This window comes from Cygnus olor, chromosome 10 (genome assembly GCF_009769625.2).
Source record: "Cygnus olor isolate bCygOlo1 chromosome 10, bCygOlo1.pri.v2, whole genome shotgun sequence".
Lineage (NCBI taxonomy): Eukaryota > Metazoa > Chordata > Aves > Anseriformes > Anatidae > Cygnus > Cygnus olor.
In genome coordinates, this window is record NC_049178.1 from 12345375 (window position 1) to 12371192 (window position 25818).

General features: G+C 49.6%; 1 protein-coding gene and 1 long non-coding RNA gene across 2 annotated transcripts in view; both read right to left on the reverse strand.

Moving 5' to 3' along the window:
• The window catches only part of GRIP2 (glutamate receptor interacting protein 2), a 103441-nt gene extending 77972 nt beyond the window's left edge, over nt 1-25469 (reverse strand). The window contains 1 exon segment of the mRNA XM_040568428.1: nt 25067-25469. Coding sequence (XP_040424362.1) covers nt 25067-25145 — 79 coding nt within the window. The 5' untranslated portion in view covers nt 25146-25469.
• On the reverse strand, nt 10583-12671 carry LOC121075321. The gene is made up of 3 exons (XR_005822901.1): nt 12512-12671; nt 10917-11092; nt 10583-10767 (listed from the first exon to the last, which is right to left on the reverse strand). It is a non-coding gene; the product is annotated as an uncharacterized LOC121075321 (long non-coding RNA).
• Nucleotides 25470-25818: the final 349 nt, after the last annotated feature.

Genomic DNA, 25818 nt, shown 5'->3' on the forward strand with positions numbered 1-25818 from the left:
CTTCCCTCCATCTCTCTTTGCTCTGTGGCAGGTGCAAAGGATGGCCTCACCTGCAGGATGCTGAGGAAACCAGCACCTACTGGCTGCTGAAAAGCATGGGCTTGGTCCTCAGGAGTGCCACCAGCTCAAGCTGTAAGGCTCTCAAGAAGGCTTCCTCACCAGCTCACTGACCGCACCATTGCCTTGTTGGTGGCAGAACTACACACAACATTGACCCAAGGTCCTACAAAAATGGTTTGGGGCTGAGAGCAAGAATATTTCTCATTCCATCACCCACCACCCAGACAACATCACAATTTGCAGCAACACAGCAACCACTGGAACTTGCATGAATGAAGCACCAGATGCCTCTGGTGACAAGGAACTGGACAAAAGATTCCACTCCATGGCTGGAGGCATCCAGGAGATTCCTCCAGTGCAGTCGGTGCCAGCCACCTCTGAGCTTGGGGCCCATTTTATGGCTCAGCCCCAAGAGTAATAGGAGCTCCTGCCAAGCTGTTTTTTGATCTTTCCACGAAACGGCTGCATTCCTGCCCTGTTAAATCACGTGCCTGGACTTCTGCTGCCTACCGGGGCTCATCGCCAGGGCTCAGGCAGCTTTGATACAAGCCCCGGCCCCCAGACAACTCATTGCCGTGCTGCTTCGGTGAGTGGATGCTGCATCTAGTCAACACCCATGGAATTAGGCAATACAGCCAGGCTAAGCTGCTTTGCACCTGGTTGACTTTACTTCTCAGATTTTGGGAAAAAGAATTCTAAAGTTAGGTTCATGCTTCAGGGCATCTAGCATTTGTACACCAAGGAGAGTACAAAGTCAGTCCTGCACTGCTTTAGGCAATGTAAAATGATTATAAAATGCCACTGTACTTCCAGCTCCAGTATCTTTGCTTGCAGAAGGGAAATGCTTGCATCAGAGCAGAAGAGCATGCTCCATGCAGTACATTTAGCTGCAACAAGCCGAGCTACAGCATGCAACGAAGTACCAGAACACTGCACCCAGCTGGAAATACCCAAGCCCGTCCATCTGGAGAGCCTGGGGCCAGGCTGTGGTGGCTGTGCCCTCTGCAGAGGTGCCTTTCTACACTTACATACCCACTCTTCTGCAGAGATGAAAGAGATTTTTTACACTCCACAGTAGCACGGTAACTCACTCCAGGTTTCTAAGACAGGGGTTAGCATCTTGTTGAAATGGCAGATTTCTGGCACAAGCTGAAATATCTGTTAGCATAGCAGCAGATGACACTGGAGGTAGGGGTGTCAGCAGTGATCCGGCCGTGTCAGCAGAGCCCCTCAGCCCTCTCCCCACCAGCAGCCCTCCATTCACCACAGCTGGATGCCCAGCCCACTCACACGCTGATCTCAAAAAACGGGAGAGCTACCTTTAGCTTTTCATAAAGAAAAAAATAAAGCCAGCTGCACGGGCTCCGCAGCATTGCCCTAAGAACAGACCTGGGGGCTGCCAGCTCCCAGCCCTGGGGGGGCGGCCTGGAGGGGGCTCTCAGGACAAATCCTTTCCGGAGAAGCAGGGACCTGTTTTCAAAATTCAAGCAATTCAGTCCCAGCTTGTATGCAAAGGTTTAGATTTGTGACACGCGCACACACCCCGCAGAAAGTAGCTCATGGAATTGTTAGCGATATTTAAGGTGGTTAAAGGAAATCAGAACAAACAAAAGTAAACTGTTGGAAGAGGAGAAAAATAAAATAACATATATATATATATATAGGTTCACTCACCAAAGTCTGACTGCAAGTCCTTTTTCAGCCCACACAGCATGCCTGCTGTCGCCTAGGAAGTCATCCAGCGCCCCGCAGCCGCCGCTCCCCGCCGCCCCCCGGCCCGGGAACCAAAGGAATTAAAAGAAAGAAACCGTCCTGGCCGCTCCAGTTTGCAGGCACCCAAAGCCGCTGCGATCCTTTAGAAAGAAACGTCTTTAGTGGGGCTCCCCGGTCCTATCGATAGGAAGATGAAGGCGGTGGAGCTAGAAATCCCGGCTCGGAGCGACCGGCCGCCGAGGCTCCAGTTGGAGAGGAGGCGACTGAGAGGGACGGGGGGCGGCAGGGGGGCGGCAGGAGGGCGACCCCTCACGGCTCCCCAGGACCCTTCACGGCTCCTCACGGCTCCCCACGACCCCTCACAGCCCCTCAAGGCCGGCGACCCCTCACGGTCCCTCACGGCCCCTCACGCCCGTGGCGGGGACGGCCCCCGGGGGAGCTGCCGGCCCGCCTCTGTCCTTCATGGGGATTTCAGGCAGCGGGAGAAGAAGAGCACAAGGGGGAAATCAGACGAAATGCAGGCAGCCGGTGTTGGGGGGGGCAACGCTGGGAGCCCCCGGGCTGCGGCAGCGGGGCTGAGCGCAAGGAGAGGCTGCGGCTGCCGCGCTGCCTGACACACTTTCCCCCACCCCCTCTCGGCAAGTGCTGGCAGAGCCTCCAGCACCTCTGAAGGCAATGTCAGGCTGCTGTCGGTGCCTGAGCTGCCTCCCCAAGCTGCAGCCTCGTGGCCTGCCTACAGCGGTTTAACTCTTTCTTAGGAACGGACACCGGCCAAAGGCACCCAAGGCCGCTGCTGGGGCTGGGGTCTGGGTGGCAGCGTGGTGGGACACGGGCCTGGCGCACCGGGTGCGATGCTTCATGCTTCACCCCAAGCAGTTCTTCTCCACCTGGTCCTGCACCGAGGCGGAGATAGGGAGCTGGACAGAAAGAAATTGCTGCAGTAAGCCAGTGCCTGCTGCTTTTGCTGCTGAAATTAAAAGTGAAGCAGGATGACCTGTGCTGACCTACAGGCCCTGTTCAGGCGTGCTGTGAGATATAACGCCTGTGTACCGACCAGCCCACGCCTCATGTCCAAAAGGCAGCTTTCACCGTAGTTGCTGGATCCCCTTGAGAACAAGTATCATCTACAGTGGCAGGAGTATATCCACAAATGGTGAAAAGGGAGCAAAGCTTGGGCTTTGTGAAGAGCCCATGCAAAGCTCAGCATGGGCTGAGGCACGGTGGCACAAAAGCTATCTACGGTTTTGTAGGAGGGTCCGGTTGTGTTTGGGACTGCTATGATGTTAGGTTAAAGTTGTCAAAGAGCTTACAAGTTTTGAGGAAAGCTCACGGACAGGCAGCAAGGTGAAGTCTTGTTTCCTTAGGAAACAAAATCGGGATAACCCAACAGGACCTGAACACATCCAGCAGAAAGTTTTGCAGACCTGGGAACACTAACTCTGGATGGCCCACGTGGAGGAGGGTAACTGGGTGCCAGCCTAATACCAGAGTTGTTGCTTGGATTGAAATGCAGCAACATCTTTATTTTGGACCAAACTCAGCTGTTTCATGCACAGACAACTTACACAAAAGCAATAAAATTACTAAGTAAGAAAAACCTACTTACAAAAGAGATATTTTGGTCCATAATTTGTTTTTAAGAAGTTGTTCAGTCTGACAATAGACTTAATTAGTAATTGAGCTGAAATTTGTAATTAGAAATCTTTTCACACAGCTATTAATGCTTTTGCTGCAAAGAAATCTCATCTTAAAGGAAAAAAAGAATCTCCAGTTGCACCACAAATACAAGAAGCTGCTGCTAATTTGGGAGCCGCACATTGCTTGGCATGCGATGAAATGGATGTCTCCAATAGGATGTTTTAAAGAAAAGCTAAAAACAGTCATTTATGTTCATGCCACCAAAAAGACCTTCCCAGAATATCTGCTGCATTGAGAAAGGGCACGAGGGGACAGGGCTACTACACAGTTGAAGCTGCTTGGTTTCGTGGGTGAGAACTGGACGGAGCTGCCCCACTCCTCTGCTGCCAAGGGAGGATGAAGAAGCATTTTGGCACTTCAGACCCAGAACTGCTTGTGGCATTTGCTGAGTTGGCTGGCAAGAGCACAGCCTGCCAGAGGCCTGGAGAGGGGAGGATAAAGATGTTTTACTCTATGGTTTCTGGCCAAAACCCATCAACATGATGCTTGCTTCATGTTTCAGGTGGCAGTATATTAAAACCAGTTGAAGTGAATAGCTTGAGTCTCTCATGGGAGGGAAAAGGGCACACCGTACAGACTGACAAAATTAGGCAGCCAGAAAAGACACATTATAACATCAAAATATATAGGTGTCATAAAAGAGTGTGAGGCATCAACCTAAATCATGGCTTGACAAACCTGAGTAACCATAAGTAGAGCTTTGACTTTTCATGAACAGTCTGTACATTCTCCTCTACCTCGTGTGCCCTGAACTAGCAGCTACCTAAAAATGCTCTTGCAATATCATCTACTAAACAAGACTCACCTAAAAATGATGGTTATTTACCCACACGCTGTGTCCACTGGAAATAGTGGATTTGGGGGGGTAGAGGGGTGTTAAAATAATAATAATTAAAAACACACACACAAAACTTTCTACAGGGGGAAAAACAAACTCAATTCTGTTTTCTTGGCATCTCCTGCTCTCCTATAAGCTGCCCAGGAGTAAAGAGGACACAGGGAATGCTTTCTCAGGCTCCTCTCCAGTATAAAAAGTGGAACTGGAGCAAAGAATGGGCTGCAGACAGTTCACGGCTGGAACAGCTTCCAGGTGGTCCCTACTGGAAATGTCCATCTGCACAGGCTCTTGAGGGGAACCTGCAACTAAAGAAGCAGTATCGGCCAATAAGCCATCAGCCTACAGAAGAGGGCAATTATTCTTAGTAACGGGCTGACCTTTGAGCAAAATGCATTTGTTCTAAGGAAGGAATAGCTACCTTTCCACATTACGCACACGTACCAGCACCTGGTTTATCATTTCTTGTACCTGACGCATAGTGCACTGCTCTTGGACTTAATATCTTTCCCCAGCGCAAACTTTCAAATCCTCGCAAAACCTCAGTGCGAGTGAAGCTGCAAATCTCACATGGTCTAAATTGGTTGGGATGACATTTGCAAAACACGCTTTTATGCAAACAAGACAGAGAGGACAGCAGAGGAAAGATCACAGGCTATTCAGAATATTAATTACTTAGTCTGCTGCTCAATGGATATTTGTTCCTGCAACTTAAACCATTACTTATTTAATCACTTCCAAAAGCATCTTTGTCAGAAGTCACAGGACTGTGGAACACTACAGCGAGATCCCGAAATGGATCATTTAGCACTGAGCCCAGGAGAACACAGAGAGGATCTTACATCACACCACATTAGGAATTCTCAGGAGACTCTCTGAAGACGGCTGAATGAACGTAATGAACAGTCAGCCACAGAAAAACGAGGAGGAAAAACACCCAACCACGCGCACTTACGGCACACAGAGAAATGCCGAAGTTCTAACCACATGTAAAAATCACATTAATAGCAACAGAAATTGTTTTGGGTTAGGGAAGGTTCAGAAAAGACTGATGCAGAGGCTTTCTATTTCTTGTAAATTCAGATCTTAAATTGAGATTTTTGCATTGCCATCTCCTTCTCCCCAGCTACTTCTTCCATTTAGGAATACATCCCTGCACATCAGGGGGCTGCCTGAGGCTGCACACCCCCCTGCCTGCTCATCTCCCCCTCAAGGCTTTTTTCTGGCACAGCAGACCCAGTGCTCCCAGATGGCTTTCCAGGAAAGCTGTTTTTTACTGGGAACTCCAACCCAGCTCTGCACAAAACCAGGAGGTCTGGGGAGCCTACACCCCTCCTTGACTGAAGTGGAGTTACAGCTGACGTGGAAGAGGAGGAGGAGGGACAAAAGGAAAGTTCATTACTCTCTTGGTGGAAGAGGTTTCACAGATGATTACCCAACTATCCACTGGCCCCACACTTGCTCCATATCATCCTCTCCAATTTTCCTTAGCTATGCTAGACAACTGCATGCCAGCCTGAGGCTTGCAGCAGGGCTTTGGTCTAAGCAGATGCCTTGTTTTTAGCACACAGACCCAAAATGCAACACACTTATTTACATATTTTTATGGGAAGGGGAGAATGGAGTTAAAAAAAAAATCTTTAAAGAAATCTCCTATTTAAACCATTTAATAATGAAACCAGAGGAAGAACTCTTTGATTATTCTTTCCTTTAAGTGCAAATTCCACCAGCCAGTCCTAAACATTAACTTATTACAGGTAATGAACACCGCAAGATAAATATACCCATCCGATAGGCAATTAGAGCTCTCGCTGCATGTACACACAGAGCACCAAGACCGAGAATGTTGCTAAAGGTACTTCCAAGGCCCTCATCCATCCCGCCCACCTCTAGAGCGCACTAAAACCGTCACCACACATTTTTCTGCTTAACCATTTCAGCAGACATCTGCATCTGTCATTGCCTGGCTGCACTGAGGGGAATTGGGGGAGAAGCTGGTGGTGAGTGCAGGATGCCTCCCGGAGCTCTGTAATGGGAAGAAGGAAGTGCTGTAGTGACCTTTCCAATTGACACTGCCAGTTTGGTGTTCCCCAATTACGAATCTTGCCTGTGCACCAGCATCTGTAACCGGACTGAAACGCGTGTTAAAGCAGCACACTTCTAGGTCAGGAAGTTCCAAAACGTAATTATTGGGTTTTCCAGTCTTAAAAACTGAAACTCTGCCCAATGACCAATGTCCTCAGGCAACCTCAGCAGATTTCCCTCCCTCCTAAGAGAGCAGGGGAATATTTCCTTCCATACTCCATGTAGATGCAAGTCCAGGCACTTGAATTTTTACTTGGTAAAATTACAAAGTGTTTTCTTAGGGGAAAACATCCCAGTCCTCAGTGAGTCTGTGCCTGGACTGATCATCTACCTCCAAATCAGTCTGTTCTTCTCCATTCGACCCCCAACATGAAGTATAACCTGCAATGGCTCAGCCCTTTCCTTTTGCAAGTATCCACAAGAAAACTGACTTACCTAGAAGATTTTCAGCCTAAAAGGAGGAGAGAAAACGTCTTTGAGTTAATGGGAGTCAAGAGCCCTTGCCAGAACCACACCCCCACCAAGGCATGGCCTCACACCACCCAAAGCATTTTCCAGACTTGTGGGTTTAACCTTAACGGCTAAGCTCTCTCCTCTGGGCAATTCCTCCTTACCCCCTCCTTTAGCTAACACTTCAGTTGGTGAGCTGAAGTTGTACAAGCAGGTCCAAAACGCAGTAAAAGAAGCTCAGACTTGTAATGCTCAGGCTGGGTGGGGAGCAGGCAGTGCTCTGAGCTCTGGGGAGCGACCGCATTTATGGGTCCTTCACATAAAGCCTTACTTCTTGTTTGGCAAAAGTGCTTCTTCTTTCCCCCACTTCTTTCTCCTTTAGCACTGTATATATGCCATGCAATCTTCTTCTTACATCACCGAGCATTAGAGGAAATCCCACCATTTACCCCAACCTGTGGATTTCTGGATTTGGGTAATCAGAATAGGAACACTTCAGGGCTGGAGACTTCAGTGCTGCTACGAGAAACAGTGGAAGACAAATAGGCTGCAGCAAAGTGCAAGATCCCCTATTCCTCAGCCAGCCCTAATGATGCCAAAGAGCTCGTTCAGGGACCTTGTTAGCAGAGGTCAGCCCAACAAAAGTGAATCTCAGCTTTCTGACATTTTTTAAGCCAAATGGAGATCAGCTGGAGAACACACAGCGGTAAGCAATGCAGCAGGAGGGTAACGATCCATCGGCAGCCACCAGCAAGGTGGGATTTTATGACCTGGCAGGGCTGCGGTGCTCCAAAAGCAGCACTGCTCTGGCAGCTGCACGCACAGCATCTGGAACTGGGTCTATCACTTTCCCCCAGCCAGAGCATCTCTCTCCACCTCTGTGGCTGTCCTGGACAGTAAAAGCACTTTTGCTGGGCAAAACACACACGTCCATATAGGAATGGTCCTAATTAGCTTTACTTTTCTTGTGCTTTTTTTTTTTCCTTCCAAATCTTTCATAGCAATGTAGCTACCAAATATAAAACAGCCTTGGGACACAAGTCAAATCCTCTTGAGCACACACTGAACCAGCTCAGCAGAGAACTGGGCGTGAATGGAGGAACCACACAGAAAGAGGGACCTAAAGCACTGTCATGTTGCAGAAGGAAACCAAAATGCTTAGCAGCTCCCACCTTCTGAGCTAGTAGTGATCAATGCTCCAGCATGATAGCAAGTTGTTTACAGCTACAAATCCAGAGGGAAAATAAGTGTCAAAGTTCTTCAGTGATGGGACTGGTTCTCAATTTTAAGGCCATTAAAACCATTCCAATTTGCAGTGAGTGCACAGTAGCTGCACTTGGCATCTCAGTATCAGCACCAGCGCTCACCTGGCAGGGCCTGTTCACGACTGCTCCTCTAAGGCAGAAATGCCGCTTCTTTTTCATATTTGGGTAATATTGCCAAAAACGAGAATAACAGCAGGCCTGTATTAGCAGCAGCCAGCATCCACCTTCCTTCCTCAGCCCAGTCAGGCAGTTTAGATTAAAAAAGCTCCATCACACAGACAATAATCATTAGAAGGAGAGGGGAAACATATCCCACTATGGACTTCTGTTCTCCCCTGTCCTCACTCCTCCCCAAAAACAGGACGCCAAGTCTTCTGTCCTTCCAGTAGCATTAATATGGGCCCTGGCACATCTCACCCCAAAGAAGAGATGCAGCACTATAGCCTAGCGCGGCCTGAAGGACAGGTCTTAACATTTAGTCATATCCAGCTCCACTCCTCTCTTGAGGGAAGGAAAACTTCTGCATCTTCCCTTAAGAGATTTATCTTGGCATCCATATTTTCAGACAACACTGCCAACGCAGATGGAAAAATAAGCAAGTGGGTCATCAGTCTTCGCAGTTGTCACCCGGTTTCTTTTCAATGAGTAGCAGTGTAACAATGCATTAACAATAAATGAAATGCCATGTTAACACTAATTTGCATAGTATGGAGCCACAGTATTTTGCTTCCCCTATTCTCCTTCCAAACTCTCCTGACCTGCATATGAATCAAGATGAAATTTAATTGCTGGGGCATTCAGCAGAATCACTGAATTCCTGCTTAATGAGGCTTCATTTGTACTCTGTAGCATCAGATACCTTCTCTCCAAGGTGCTGTGTTAACTAGTTCAGATGTAAAATATTTTTCAAGGCACATTTTCATATTCATTTTGATAGTCAAAGAAACAGCACGAAAAGCATCAACTGCAAAAAGACGATGTTAGTATCAGTAGCAAGATAAGGCTAGCAACATCCCAAGAGCACCAAGCCATATTCCTTACACACACACACAGAAAAACTACTAATGGCTTTTATATCTGCTGCTATGCACCACCTTACAGTATCTACGCTGAGCAACTCTTCTAGAAAAGACAAGGCAAATCTAGGTGGGACGTGGCCAAGGTCTGCCTGGGAGCCAGCCAACAACCAGGAACAACACCAACCATTTTGGTGACTCACAAAAAGCGCAGCCCACATCGCACCCAGAAGCCAGAGCCTCCGGGTGGCTCTGCATTCAGACAGCTCATTGAGCTTACCTCATTCAAAAGTCCTTGGCCATGGTCAGAGGGCTCATTTCCTCGTCAGATGCCTCAGCCTACGTAGCTGAACGGTCGCCCGAAAAAACAGCTTTCTTCTCTTTTTTTTTTTGCTTCTGTGTAGCACAGATACCAGCAGCAGCGCAGGCAGGGCTGCCTTGCAGTTGCTCATAGGGACCAAAGCTTCGAGCCCCCTGAATTGCAGCCGACCACATTTCCTTGCAGTAGGATGGGAAGCAGAACTGTGCACACAGTGCAACCGGGGTACCTGGCGTACTGCAGGCACCCGAGCTGGCCTTGCATGGGGTGTGCAGCACAGCCCAGGCTGAGCCATGCTTAGTGCTGTGCTCCTGCGTTAGCTGCAAACACGGGGAGAGCAATGACTGTGAGCAGAGATGACCCAAAAGTCCCTGCAGTGATGTGCAGCATCCCAACACGGGGTGAAAGCAGGCCAGGTTCCCTTGGGGCCGCAGGAAGGCTCCCAGCTCCAGCCAGGTGCCCCAGCAGCGATGCGGCTTGCAGCAGACACCTTTGGACAGAGTCGATGAGCGGCATGTTTTGGGGCACATCCATCTGCTGGTTTGGCTCCAGCACCAGCTTGTGAAGTTTTACCTCCCAAGATGGGACAAAGCGAACCCACACACAGCTGCAGGTAACCCCCAAGTGCTGGGACCAGTTATATATAATGAGGTATTTTGGCTTTGGAGCACGTGGAGCTCCCTGAGGGACTGCAAATTGTTTATTATTGCAGGCCTGCGAGATGGGATCGGCCTCCCTTCTCCCACCCAGACTCCACAGGAACAGTTACAGCACGTTGGTAGCAGGAGGTAAAGGTTTATCCTTTTTCTTACAAGTTACAGAAACCTATAAAAGTACTGCTTACAGCTCACCATCAGCATAGGTCCGAGCAACAACAGTGGATTTGTGCTGGTTGCAACAGGCAGAAGAGGGACCACAAAGTCAGTCTACCATTTGCATCATAAGGGGAAAGACTGGGGAACAGGGTATGGCGCAAGTCAGCCCTAATTATCCCAGGATAGCTAATGATAAAGGATGTAAATTGACAGAAATAAAACCACATGGTCAATAATAGTATTTTTTAAAAGCTGGAAATTTTAGCCCATTATCTTTCCAGCTGAAAAGCTTTAATTGAAAATGGCTAATCTTCCAGTGGGTTCAGGAAGGGTTTACAAGCTAATTGCTCTCTTTTCTTTAGGATTAACACTGCGTTCTGTGAATAGGGGTGGAGGGCAGCAGATGTGCAGCCTTTACTCCCTTTAATCCAAATGCCCCCACTGCCACAGATGCTCCCAACGCTGCGCAGTGGCATAATGGAATCGCTTTCTCGCACATAAAGTGGTTGTTCTGAAATGAAATTACAGCCATCTATTAGGAAGGGAACAATAAATTTCCTCCACCACACATCCCCATCGCGAAAGACAGAGCATTAGCCTATAAAATCCCTGATGGAAGTAAATCTTGCGGGAGAGAGGGCGGCTAACAGATGAATTTACCATTCTCCTTTCGTAACTGGTGGCTGGTGTCATTTGGACGTAGGCAGAAAAGACATTATATGGCAGAAATCGGCGCGTGCTTCCACAGACTTCTGGGTGGCCGGGGCCTGGCTGCTGCTCCCTAGGCATGGAGATTTACATCAGCTGGGGGGGAGAACAACTGCCTTCCATTGAAGCTGAGGGAGAGAGAAATTACAGACACAGACACAGATTTCTAGGTTGGAAGAGACCTCAATATCATCGAGTCCAACCTCCGACCTAACACTAAGCACTCCACTAAACCATATCGCTAAGCTCTACATCTAAACGTCTTTTAAAGACCTCCAGGGATGGTGACTCAACCACCTCCCTGGGCAGCCCGTTCCAATGCTTAATAACCCTTTCGGTAAAGAAGTACTTCCTAACATCCAACCTAAAACTCCCCTGTCGCAACTTTCGCCCATTCCCCCTCGTCCTGTCACCAGGCACGTGGGAGAACAGACCAATCCCCACCTCTCTACAGCCTCCTTTAAGGTAACTGTAGAGAGCAATAAGGTCTCCCCTGAGCCTCCTCTTCTCCAGGCTGAACAAGCCCAGCTCCCTCAGCCGCTCCTCGTAAGACTTGTTCTCCAGACCCCTCACCAGCTTGGTCACCCTTCTCTGGACTCGCTCGAGCACCTTGATGTCCTTCCTGTAGCGAGGGGCCCAAAACTGAACACAGTACTCGAGGTGCGGCCTCACCAGAGCCGAGTACAGGGGGACAATCACTTCCCTAGACCTGCTGGCCACACTGCTTCTTATACAGGCCAGGATGCTGTTGGCCTTCTTGGCCACCTGAGCACACTGCTGGCTCATATTCAGCCGACTATCAACCAATACTCCCAGGTCCTTCTCGGCCAGGCAGCTTTCCAACCACTCATCTCCCAGCCTGTAACTCTGCTTGGGGTTGTTGCGCACCAGGTGCAGGACCCGGCACTTGGCCTTGTTGAACTTCATACAGTTGACCTCAGCCCATCGCTCCAGCCTATCCAGATCCTCCTGCAGAGCCTTACTTTTGTTTTGTTGACCACAATGGCAGCTACAACCTACTGCTCCCACAGGCTGCAAGCAAAGTTGCTTGGTGACCTGAACTCCCTGGGGTAGGTGGGATTTGAGTTACGTGAGAAAAAGGGATTGTGTGATCTCTGGGAGAAATGCACAGGAGGAAGGAGGGAGAGGAGGACCCCTAATGGCGAAGGTAGAGTGACCCCTAATTCTCAGAAAGAGTAGGGAAGGAAAAATGGATTCAAAGACATCTGAAGATGAATTAAATCAGGTTGTGGCCATTCAGCTCCTGTTCATATAGGGCAAGGAGGACTGAGCTCTCCCTTGTGTGAAACCTGCACCCACCCTGCACAGAAAATGAGGCACACAATGCCTCCCTGGAAGATCCCAACTCCCCGTCCAAAAGGGATAACACCCCTGTCAGCAAAGCATTTTTCCTTTTCCCGTTATCAGATGGCAGGAAAGCCGCACCGTGCCTCCCAGCAGCGTGCCAGCCTGCCCCACCCCGACTGCGCCTCCGAAAAGCAACGGAGCACCTGGGGCCAAAAGCAACGGGGAGAAGGATGAAGCACCTGGTGTTTGAATTGGAAGGAAAGTAAAGCTGATGTCTTGCAACACAAAAGCTCAGCAGCACTGTCCAGAACCAGAGCAGCACCTTCCAGGAAGGCGCTACAGGAGGGACCCATCCCCACTGAGCCGAGTTGTCTCACAAACAGGAGAGCATCACCTGGGCTTCCTCTAGGATGGCCAGGAAAGACATCTCTCCCTAGAGAACAACTCATCTCAACTCCCTTGAATAAAGTTCCTAAGTTCAGCAATCTGTAAACTAGGGAGGAGATTCGTCTCTTGAGAGAACAGCAAATACGGCTCATTAATTGCTTCCCCTGTTCCTCCTCCTCCTCCTAAAACCTAGAATTTCCTGCTGACTCACCATCAAAGGGAACACCCCAAAACCCAGCAAGAAAGCCCTGCAAACACCACCCATACAACAGCGTATCAGTCAAACCCACAGCAGCAGAAGACACAAGAGCTGGTGGGTCAGATACCAGACACAGAAACATCAAAAGCTCGATAGCTTTAAAAATGCAATGTATATACAGTTCTGCTGAATATACACCTTTTCAAACCCTTACCTGGAACAGTCACTAAGCTGCTGTCCTAAATCCAGTCTTTTATTAGCTGGAGAAATTGAATATTTAGTATTCAAACAAAGACGAACTGTTGCCAGTCAAAGCACGATACTGCATTCAGCAGTGATCTCTATCTGTCATGCAGAATATTTCTCAACTGCAGGAGGAAACCTCTCCAGCAAGCAGACGGCACACACGCAGATGATGGACACATGACAGTATCAAACTCTAGATCAATGCTGAGATAGCAAAGGCCTGGGTTAGGAGGAGGTATTTGCAAAACTCCATTAACCCAGTGACCCAGTTTAAGCCAAAGATGCCTCCTCGTTTGTACCTTTTGATGACACACGAGAAGAGGCAGCAAGCACGCACTCCGCTACCTCGATAGCTGTTTGCACGCTGAAACACAGCAGTCACCTGTGGCAGCAAGGCATAAAAGTTAGCTGTTTATTCATTACTGCCATAAGGTTCAGAGTAATATTTAGAGTGGGGCTGTTCCCTCGATATGTTATTTCCCTGTGCTTTCCTGGACATTGTTTCTGCTGCTCGAGGGAACTGCTGCAGAAGTTCATGCTCCAGAGCTGCACCTCCTGCTCCAGCGGCGCGGTTCTGCGCCAGGGCCACTGGCAACAACGCCGAGAGCCCCCGCTGCAGCCCTTATTACTCTGCAGAGACAAATACCAGAACCCAGGCCAGAATCAACACTCTATGAATTACTGCCAAGAGGCTACATTTTGAAGCTGTACGCTTGGCAAAAAAGAAGGTTTGACTGCCCCCTTTTTTTTTTCTTTGGAAAAAAAAAGGAGGCACGGAGAGAAAATTATTTTCCAAGAGCTTTCGGAAGAGCTCTGAAGATGTAGTTTTGCTATCTCCCACCTTATACTAGCTGACATCCCTAACACACAGTAATAACCAGACCCGCTGCAGAACAGGAACTAGCATTACAAGTTTAAAAGAGCTCCCTAGAAAGTTTTTTGTAACTGAAATATTCTCTCCAATTACTTACAGAATGGTAATTTAAGAATATTTATTCTCTAAAATATATTGCGCTGTAAAGCCCTTTCACTCAGCTATTAATTCGTTGCTAAGAAGCAGCGCAGGGCTTAATAGGACGTGGAGGTTTGGGTGAAAATTATGGGCTTGCTCTCTCCATAGCTGTGAATTGATGCGTGTACATTGAAGGGCAGGGGGAGACAACAAGAAAGTAGGCTCGAGCGAAATGATCAGACAGAGCAGTAAGGCTTACAGGTGCTCTGAACCAACAAGAAGCCCCTGAGGTTGGTGAAGGGGACATTAATGCCTCCTTGGAAGATTTCAGGTGCACCCCGGCAGTAACCACACACCCCGGAGAGCATCATGTGGGAGGCAGGCAGCAGGCCGGGCATAACTGGATAACAATTACCTGGATTTTCTGTGATTTTCAGGGGTAATTAAGAATTGGACTCCTTTAGAAACAGTATTTGTCTGAAGCCCGCGGGCTTGTTTTTTTAGGCAGCGGTTGTGCCATTGCAAGGGATATTTGTGATCTGAATCGCAGCCACGTTAAATACACTACTAAATACACAAAGCGTAACATAGCCTCCGTTATCCCTGGAACAACTCGTTCCGCATGTGAAGTTCTTTGGCCAGGGGAAAAGGGGACTGAAGGAGGAGGAGGAGGGTGCAAGTGCTCTTCACAAGTCACTCCTGCTGCTGCCGCCCCAGTCCTCTCCCAGGGGCTCTCTCACCTCTCCCAGTGTTTCTGTGAAAGACCCCACACTGACAAAGGCCAAAATCCTCCCCTTGCTCCTGAGGCCTCTGACAACACAAGTATTTGGTGGGACCCCAAGGGCCGGGAAGGCTGGTGGGTGCCCAGGGGCCGGCCTGCTGCCCGTGGCCCCTATGGCAGGACGGACAGATGGACGGACAGACGGTTTGGCCGGGATTCACCTCTCTACAGAGGGCAACCCAAACACGCCAGCCGCCCTCGCTCCGTGGAAGAAGGCATTTGGCAGGATTTGACAGTTGAGTGAGAGAGCATAATTCCAGATGAAACAGGCCAGATTGGAGGATTTCTGCATAATTAGGAGCATAATGCTGTATAAGAGCCTCCTAAATACCTGCAGTTAACAGAGGGCAGCGTGCTCAGAGGAAGCCCATCTCTCATCATAAGGGACTAAAGCTGGCACTAAGTGGATGCAGATCTTCATTTTCCTTAATACCCGAGCAGCCCAACGGCAGTGCTAGACACAAGTCCTTCCCAGGACGTGCCAAGCCCTCAGCAGATCTCCTCGACCAGATGCCCTGGCTCGGAGGCATCCAATGTTCCCAGAGCAGCACCGCAGCTGTGCACGGACCCAGGCTCCGGGCAAGTTTCTATAGAAACAGGATGCAGATATAATTTAGGTGTTTACATGGCACAGCTGACTTCCTCAGCCATGCTTAAGCCACTGAGGCCGAGGAAAAGAGCCTGTAAAAATAAGGTGGGATTTCCTGCTGCTCGTCCTTGCTCCTCTACAAGGAGAAAACAATCCCCTTCCCTAGCAGGAACCCCAGGACAGGGGTCTAGCAGAAACCCCTAGTAGAAACCCCAGGGCCTGTGACTTTCTCAAGCCCTTCCCTCCACTGAGACGATATTGCCACCCATTCACTGTCACGGCTTCCCTCGGCACCCCTTTGCCTTCCTGAAAAAAAGAAAAAAAAGGATTCCCTAAGGGCTAAACTTTGGCTTTTTGCAGATGAGGAGTTTCACGTTGTCTGGTTTTGAAGCAGCAAAAGTTTCAAAGCCAGTTGCAGATGACAGCTCCTAAGGGACAGTGCCACCAAACTTTCCTGCCCCCTTCCTGGAAACGCTTGCTGGAAGGCAGCTGAAACTTTAAACGGAACAAAATAAAGAATGTTGAAAGGGGTGGGCAAGGAAGGGAAAGCATAGGGATCAAGGAGACAGCAGATTAATAGCCTGGCATTTATGGCAGTTTAATAATAGAGCTGTCAAAATAGGAGAGATTTACTAATTGCAGAGTCATTTGCTATGGATTCCCATCAAGCTGCCATTTAAATCGCTGTGTGGTTTTAAGATGCCTTTCGAAACAGGGGGAGTGGGGAGAAGAGACAACACCCACAGTACTTATGCAGCTAAATTTAGGACAGTATTGTGCTCTCGTGCAGATGAACAAGCAGACGAGGACAGCAAGGAGGGAGCCAGAGTTACCGCGAGCCCAGAGGAGCCGGAGGCAGGTGCGGGCCTGTGCCTGAGCCGCCCCACACAGTGAGCGGGGCTCACATCTGGAAACACGGCTCTGACCTCGAGCCAGGCCCTGGAAGCAGTGCATATTCAACCAGTGACCTGCTGGTACTTCCAGTCCCTCCCCAGGCTATAGCTCCGGTGTGTCTTCTTGCAGAATCAGTCAGCACCAGCTTTAGGAGCAAAGAGTCATGTTAAAACATTAATCTGAGAGTCCCGATCTCTGGGGGTTGTCAGCAGGGAGAGCTGAGCGGGTCCTTCTTCTAGCTGAGTTCAAAGTGAGCTGGAAGCTTGTCATTCGTATTTTCTCAGCACGCGAACCACGCATTATACAGCGCCTCAACCCGGCTTTGCAGCAGGAGCCTGGTGAGGGCACGAGGCAGGGAAGGAGCGCCCTGCGTGCCACCTCCACCCCGCAGCTCCTCCCCGTCACGTCCCCAGGGCCACCGGTGCCAGCCCAGCAGGGACTCACAGAGCTCCTGGACCCACGGCACTGGGGCTGTAGGAGAAGCGCACAGGGTGAGAAAGGTTTCTAACTAAATCCTTCAGGGACAGCTGGTACCCAGTGGAAATGCCTCATTCCAGATCAATCTGATGTTCCTCAGCCTTGACTAGAAAAGAAGAGGGGACAACTATCCATTGCACCACGGCTCTTGCTCCTGCAGAAGAGGCGGTAGCCTCTTCTGCAGGCACTTCTTCTGCACCGAGGTGCTGCAAGGGCTGCAGGGCACCCGCGGGGCAGCACGCAGGAGGCAGGGGAGATGTGCCACCTGGAGCCAGCCCAGCGCTGCCATCCCACCTAGCCAGCAGCCCCAGGGGAGGCCGTGCCTTCTGCATCATGTACGTTCTTACAGGTCAGCTGAGACGCTGGTGAAAAGGCCGTTTTAATCCTCTTTTTCATTAGGGAACAGGGAAGTTAGGTCAGGGCTTTGCCTTTGCAGATGATCAACAATTAGCAGCCCACACGAGTGCACAGTTGGGGTTTTCTAGGCATTGCAATTCCGCTGTCATTTAATAACCAGCAGTGACTCAGAGGCTGCTCGCCTCCCACGTGCTGTGGCCCAGAACTCTGGATCTTTTTCATCCCTTTTCAATCCAGTGGTACAGAAGATAAGAATCTATTAAATGAGGCTGCTTTAGCAGTGCATCTGCAGCCAATCTGACACACCAAGAGCATGATTTGGTCAGGTATTATGTTTGCGGCTGTTCCCAAGGCTGTTGTTCAAATGCATTTGCAAAGAGGATGCTGTATGTGAGACCCTTCCCATATCAGCGCTGAGGACAGGAGACAACACCAGGTCCCACCCAGCCTCAGCACCTTACTCTTGCTACAACTGCTTTTAAGTGGTTTTGGTCTACCAGGAACACATTTAGATATAGACGAGATGTGTTACATGGCATTTTCTTCTCAGAGGCACAATCAATCCCCGCTTTTAGTGGGGTAAGATAGCTGAAGCATAACTGATTGCATTTTAGGGGATGTTCTACCACGAGCGTGCTTAAATAGGATTCAGGTGTACTGAACATACACTACAAGATGAGTCTTCACTGAGGCAAATGTTGTGCTAGGGACAAGTTCAGGTCTAAGCAACTTCAGAAGAAGGACTTTGCATCTTAGACGAGGCTCCACAGTCATGTTAAGCCAAGCCAAGTCTGCCAATATGTATATTCCCCATTCATTCCCATCAAGAAGAAGGTAATGTTTACCCCCAGCTCCCTTGATAACCAAATACCTCCCAAGAGAAGTGTCTATTTCTCTTGGCAAGACACAGAAGGAAAAGGATTCCTTGGTCACCTCATGCATGGTACCTTGGGAAATCTCTCTTCAGAGACCACCAGAAGAAGTGAGCACCATTTGTTGTTGCTTCTGCACAGCATCCTGAGGAGCTACCCCAGTGTCCAGGGCTTGGGATCCTTCTCATACTGCTCCGGCTTGGAGTCCACAGCCAGTGTCCCCACCACCAGTCCCTCCTGCATTGCCAAAAGCCCCACTGCCGCCCACCAGTGATGGAGAAGACTGCCTGCTTGTTTCAGCAAGCACACACCGTCACCCCTGGCCCTGGCTGGCACTGCTGGGAGCTGGCTCTGCTCCAGGAGCTATTAAGGCAGGTGTGCATGCCTGTGCTAGCACGTCCTACCCTGAGAACCGTCTTTGTGTGGTACCAGACACCACCTCTGCACAGATTACAAAGCCCAAGGAGTTAGTCACCCTGTCAACAAACCCAAAACCAAACACAACTAACCAGAAATAAGCTTTTTTTGCCTGGGAAAATGCTGGGCTGAGGTAGGGCCGGAAGAGGATTAAAGCAGCGCTTGAATTAAACAAGTGAGAGGGTGAGGGTGGGTTAGGGGAAACCCGTTTCAAAGCAACTCCTAAGACTGATAGGAGAGGTATGGGGGAAATACAAAGGCTGACAAGAAAAATATAGAAAATGGCTGCACTCAGAGATGCACAGTCTGGGAGGCTCTGGCAGTTTACTTTTACTCTATTGTTTGGTTTTGGCCTGGATTCTCTCCCCTGACCCCTTTGTCTTACCCTCCTTGGATACAGAAGAAGCCTGTCCTGCCTGTGCCGCGAGCTGGTGGCCTTGGCTCCTCTGCCTGCTGCCCTTCACCATGCAGGGGACGGCTCTGTCTGCCCTTGAAGGCAAAGCAGAAATAGCCTCAGGCTATTTCAGATTTTTTATTTCAAATTATTTCATCACTCTGAAGAACTGGCTTCAACACCTAGGCCACGTTTGCAGCTTGGGTACCCAGCTCTGGGTTCGTCTCCAGCCCAGGAGTTGAGCAGCCATGTCTTGGGGACCTCAGTGCCTCATGTGTGGCCACCCACATGTATAAGCAGGTCTTGATCTGCTGGAATTAGAGTAGGAGTCTGTGCCATGCCAGGACACTCTGCAGGGAGCCAGAGCACCTCAGAGAGAGGCAAGAAGCCCATCACTCAGCAAGGAGTACTTCCAAAAAGCACCTGCACTGTGTTACACTTCAGCATCCAGACAGGTTCCCAGAGGCAGTGGCTGAACTCACCCAGGTAACTGCTTTCCCATGGAATTGAAAGAGATAATACGAGACTGTCTGCTCCCATTATCTAAACCTAACATTTGTTTAAAAGCCTCAAACCCTATGTCTGCATTACCTGGAAGCACCAGGAGCAACCATCAGCAGAAGACCAGGAGGCAGTCTCCCACCATGATCCCTCTGGCTCCTTCCATGCAATTCGACGATGGATACTTACAAAACATGCCAGTACCAGCAGCCTGCTGAGCATCTGCTAGGAAGACGTGTTCATTAGCAGTGACATCTCCACTATTTTAAATCCAAACAGGACCTGTGATCTGCATTTATGCCATTTACCATGTTTAGAGCAGACACTGCTTGAGAAGCCTACCCCCATGCATCATTATCAGCACTGCTCGAGCCACCGTTCAGCTGCTAATTAGAACTGAAACCACCAATTGATTGCTAACATCAATATTAATACGAAGCCGTTATTAATGCCACGGTGAGATGCCCACAAGTGCAGCACGGGTGCAGCCGACCTTTCAAAGCAACTGGAGAAGGGTCCCAAGCCACGTTCTGGCCTTATTTATATATTCCCCCAGGTAACAGTGGTGCTGAAGGCCAGGCTGAGGGCTGGAAGCAGCCCGGGCACTGCCACATCTCGGACTGCCCCCAGCACCAGGGGACAGGACGGCTCCTGCTGCCCCTCGGTGGTCTATGGGCTGGAGGAGCTCAGGAGCCATGAGCCAGCTCTGCTCTCTTACAGCCTGGCTTCAGACCTCTCCCCGCTCCGTATCCATCAGAAGGGAGCGGGGCTTTTCTCCCAAACGGTCCCAGCCTTTAGCAGATGCGATAAGCACCATTTATTTATTGAGCCCTCATTTCATCACCTATAAAATCCCATTTTCCCTTCCCGAAAGGGAGCAGCAGTTGTTTCAGAGACTGCCAGACCAGGACCTTAACGCACGGCAATTCTCCTGAGGCAGCAGGGCACAGAGCTCTGCTCTCCTGCAAGCTGGGCTTTGCCTGCAGTGCGTGGAGCTCCACCAGGGAGCAGCATGTACTTGCGATTGAGGGCTCTACAGCTCCTTTTAAAATGGCTAACGCAGGGCTGGGGGAGGAGAAGAGGGATGGAGAGGGATGCAGATTTAATATTTTCCTTCTCTCACACACACGGGGTCACAGCATCACCCTGCGAGACAGAGGGCGCTGCTGCAGCGCCCAGCAGATTGTTTCTTGTCCCTATGGGCTGACCTACAGAGCAAATAGCTGCTGGGCAATTAGAAACACAGACAGGAAACCCAGGGAGAATCAGGCTTCTGAGATGACTTCAGCCTGGTTGCACCGAGCTCTCCAAGAGTCTCAAGGCAGTTATTTAAGCCAGGAGGGCCTGGCTTGCCCATCACAATAATTGGTTCCTATTCCCAATGGGTCCAACACGAGCACAGGATAGCCCTTATCTTCCTTCTCAGCCTTTTGACAGGAACGGAGATCCTGGTTTGACATTTGTCCTTGCTGCTCCCCTCGTGCAAAGTCAGGGAGTCACAAAATTCATATCCTAACTTAAGTCTTATAAAGCCTAAATCAAGAAAAAAAATGCTATACGTCAGCCTCTGAAGTCAGGCCTTTTGGAAGACACAGAGCAGCCTGGAAAGGGATGGGGAAAGGGCTAAGACAGTTTGCACAAGAGCTTCCTGCACCATGTTATTGGTGATATTGGGATTAGGATTACACTGCAATACTTGCAGCTGAGCCTCACACCCAGGCCTGCCTGGCCAAATGCCCACTAGATCTCTATGCGTTCATTTTCTGGTGATGGACACACAAAATGCCCTCATGCAGTGGCAGCAGAAAAGCTTTACAGCTGGTTGGGACCGCAGCAGAAAGCATCGTGGTGGGCTTGTGCACGTGGATGTGTGCATGTGCATGGTGCAGCGGGGGTAAGAGAACAACACCGTGCAAAGCTTATTTATCATCAGGATAATGCTATCAAAAATATTTCGTTGTTATATGATGGGAAGTGAAAAATGACCATTACCTTGTAAAGGCCCTTGTAGCTCCAGATGAGCATGGAAAGGAGAATATAGAAGAAAGCTGCAACATGCCTGTCCGTGAGCTTGGGGACAGCCTACGAAATCCCCACCATAGGCTGCACAGGCTCAGGAATGTGGGAAAAACTGCTAACACATTTAAGCACTAGTAAAATACACACGCATACATACACATCACTCCCAACAGAAGTTTGGCACATACCGTCTCTGTCGCATTATGGCACCACCACATGTTACTATTTGGACAAAATGGTAAAGACTTGAGCGAGGGTTTTAAAGTTCTGCTGGGGATGAGGACAGTGGGGATGCCCTCGCCAATGTCAAGAGGATAGAGAGAGCAATATTTCTGACAAAAAAAAAAAAAAAAGGTCAGCACACACCCCTCACAACGTGGTATAGAAATTGTCAGGAAAAAAAAAACAAAAAAAAACAAACGACCAGAAGGGCCATCACCTCTGCAGGGATGGTTTCTAGCTGGGATATTTCCAGGGGCTAACCCATAGAAAAAGTGCTCTGATGGCTGCACAGTCCTACACTGTTCACACACACAAGCATCGAGTCTCGAGTCTCAGGTCTGTCAGATTCAATGAGTGGTGATTGATGTAGCCTTCTAAGCAATGGGTTTTGTCAGGAAAAAAAAAAAAGGAGGAAAGCTGTAACGCTGCCCAAACTACTGCAGTAGCTGACGTAGACTGGAGAGTCAGCGTCCTCAGTCCCCCTCCTCCCAAAGGCAGCCTCATACGAAGTCTTTCCTCTACATTTTCTGATTTCAACTATTGGAGTTAAAAAAAAAAAAAAAAACACAAACACACAGTAAAACCAACTAACTGTGCCATCTCACTCCATCAAAACCTCCCTCCCCCAGCAATCAATGGAAAGGCCGGCTGGCGCTCACAGGAGAGCCTTCCAGATCAAAGCACACAAAGACTGCTTCGACAGGCCTGCTTTCTGGAAGGCTTGTCTCTGTATCTCCCGATTAGCTCCAAGTCCAACACAGGTCAACAGCAGATGAAAGCCAGACGTTTAGCAAACACACCAAACTGCCACGAGTCTTCATTCCCAGCCTCTCACCCAGCCCTTACTGCGGCTGCCTCACGCCAAGCCTCTTTCACTTGCACCCCAAGAGCTGGGATCTCAACGGGTCAAAGGCAATGGTGCCAGCTCTGGTTGGGAATCCCTCACATTAGACATCCTGCATCCTTCCTCCTGTGGCACACAAGGTCAGCGAGTTGTACAAGGCACTTCAGCTCGTGTACAGAGGCTGTATGTTTATTATTTACGTGAACACACCCAGCAGCAGCTCACAGGATGGAGCACCAAGGGGACAAGTTGCTCTTGGCAGCCTTGTCACCTCCCTCTCTGGGGGACAGTGATGAACGCCATCGCAGCGCGATAGCTTAGCCCCTGTCCATCCCGAGCCAGCATTAACCCATGCCAACAGAGACGTTTTGAGTGCAGTGTCTGATGGTCCTTTTAATTATTCCCTACCAGCAACAGCTTAATGGGAAAATCGAATCAGATTTATCCTCCACCTACATTGGGTAACTCTGGCCTCAAAGCAGAAATGGGGGGGGTGAAAATCCATCAAGGAATCCCTTTATGGCTTGAAAAGGACACGACCCATGGAGATTTTCAAAATCAATTCTGCTTCTGAGGAGCCCCATAAAGGGGGGATTTCAATCAGAGGTCTGTGCCTCTTGCCTTCAGTTGTTCCTCCACGGAGGGATGTGTTTCCTTCGTGTCTCGCATCCACCCAGAAACCAGAAAGCCCCCCCTCTCCCAAGGGGCCCTGTGTGTCTCCAGAGCATCGCTCTCCTCCTCGATGGCGCTAGCTGCCAGCACTTTAACCCCTCTTAAGCAAAGACCAGGTCCACAGCCCAACAATTTCAGACCTCCACGGGCAATTTGCACGGGGAGCTGAGCTACTGAGTGACATGGGTGCAGGAAGGTCGGTGCTCATGTGGAACCCTGCAACCCCGCTGCGAGGAGCGAACCGCTGCAGATAGGAAGGAAGCAAGCACTGCTGGAGCCTGCTACAGGAGCAGGCACAAGGAGGTTATAATGTTCTGCCACAACGTTATTCAGGAGCTGTTCAGGACATCTAACGGCCACAGAAAAGCAGGAAGAAGCAATTAGCTGGATAACGTGCCTCTGCATACAGCTTGGGAGCAGAACAGCAAAGGGGGAGGTGGTGATTTTAAGATACAGAGGGAAGAAAATAATTTTTAAAAAGAACAAAAAAAGACACACACACAAAACGACTTTGGCCAGATTCCCTAGGAAGTACGTAGGCTCTTAAATCCCACACATTTCAAGAGAAGTAGAAAATTTGCTATCTTTAGGGGATCTAAATTTGGATGGGCTGTGGTGGGTTTCGTAAAGGCTATTTCTATCATACCACCACTCTAAATTTGGATTCCTTGTCTTTTTGGAGGTGTCTGGCGTTCCTAACAAGCATTAGGCAAAAGGCTTAGAAGACTACATGTAAATCTTCCGCTCAGGTTCAGCAACAAGATGTCTGTTAGAACAGCGATCCCAGCCTCTGAGCTCTTTGCAAACCCAAACTTCCCTGATACTGGCAAGGGACCATCTCCCGTCCCTGTCCCCATCCCTGTCCCTGTCCCTGGAGGAGGGGGCTGGCCGCAGCAGTCCTTGGGCTCCAGCTCGCTGCGCTTGAGCCAACTCCCCTGTCAGGAGGAGGGTATGAGCATGGAAAGCCTGCATAATTTAAGCAAGCTGTAAAACATCCAGATGAAGATTACTCAGTACATTAAAACATAATTATGGCAAGTCGTTCCTGAGTTAGGAAGTTAAAGCACAAGGATAATAATCGAAGATCTCCAGAAGAGAGCGGTCCGGTTTGGCTTCCAGCACAGAACGTGGATGCTGTCCATAAGAACAAGGGCAGAAAAAAGAAATGACAAAGGATAGAGGGACATTCAAACGTATCTAGCAAGGGGCAGCTCTTTCCAGTTATTTTGTTAAAACTTGTATACTTCATATCACCTTTAAGTGGGATTCTCAAGGGTGTTTTTGCTCAGCCTTAAGACCTACAGGAATCAAAGGCTCCAAGCAGAAGAGTCAACAAAAGCCAACGCACGCCACGGCGGACACTCAGCGTCGCACTGACTCACGCACAGGCTAAATACGAGGGGCAGTTTGTGACCTCAGTCCAGCAAGACACACGGTCCTGCTGTCCCAGGAAAAAACGAAAGTACAGTAATCTCATTACGTTTTAGGGATGATTCAAGACCTCACAACAGTCTCCAGCTCACCAGCGATGTGATGACCTCAGAAGAAGCCATCATGTGCCACCGTGCCCGTGGCACAGCGCCATCCCCAGCCCATGCCAAGGAGGCAGACCTGAGACTTAAATCCTTTGCTTGTAACAGGCAAACCCAAGGCTTGCCTACAGGAATAAGCCTCCAAAAGGAAACCAGCCTTTTTATTAAAAGCACGTAACTAGGAGAGAGAAAACCACCACCTCCTTTCTCCCTTCCTAGCCTGCCTGGACACCAAGGCGGCTGCGCGATCGCAGAAGTTTCTGTTCGGTTAGTGAAATAACTAGCTGCAGACCTCAAACAAGCATCTCACAACCCACCCCGGTCCCTTACAGGGAGCTTTAAAACCAAAGGGAAGAAAAAAAAAAAAAAAAAAAAGGAGCGAGAGAAAGGTTAATTAAGCCACAACACAAACGAAGCCTCCCATCAGGCGTACAATTACCTCGGAGTGCCCTCCACCGGAGGAAGGTCTGCAAGAAGTGCATGCTCTTTTTTCTCAGTCCCAGCGGAGGTGGCAGCATCACAAAAGCCAGGTCCGCTCCGCCGCTCGTTCACAACCTCTCGGGCATCGCTGACCTCCTTCCAGCCGAGGATCTCCTTCCCGCTGAGGATCTCCTTCCAGCCAGGGACCTCCTTCCAGCCCAGGATCTGCCTCCAGCCCTCAGCACTACCTGGCTCCGGCTGTAGGGCAGTGCCCCTGGTCCGTTCTGCTCATCACCAGTGTGGAGTCTGGGGCTTCTCTCTCGCGTTCCCTCTCCCTCTCCAAATAAGCAATTAGCATGAATAATTACAGCTCTGATGATAATACCCAGCCACCTTTGAGCAAGAGGGAAAGACTGTAATTAACTCTTTCTTAGGGATCAGAGGAGGCTGAAATAGCACAAGCCTAACTATCTTCTTCTGGGACACCTCCATTTTACACCCATTTATTTTAAGAGATCACTAGATACGCAAATTTACACGGAGGGCAGAATGATCCCCCATGGATATCCCCCATGATGTCCTTAGCTGGCAATGAGCCCCCCATCTGCCTGCAGAATTACCCCATGATGAATCCCTGGTCTCTGAGCACTTTGTAGCCGTTCCTCCCTGGGGAACACGCTGCGGTCATGTGTGGATCCCCCCATGTGCGACACAGAACTGTGCCGGCGGGGGGATGTCGCCACCAGCCCTGCGCAGGACTCAGGAGACCTG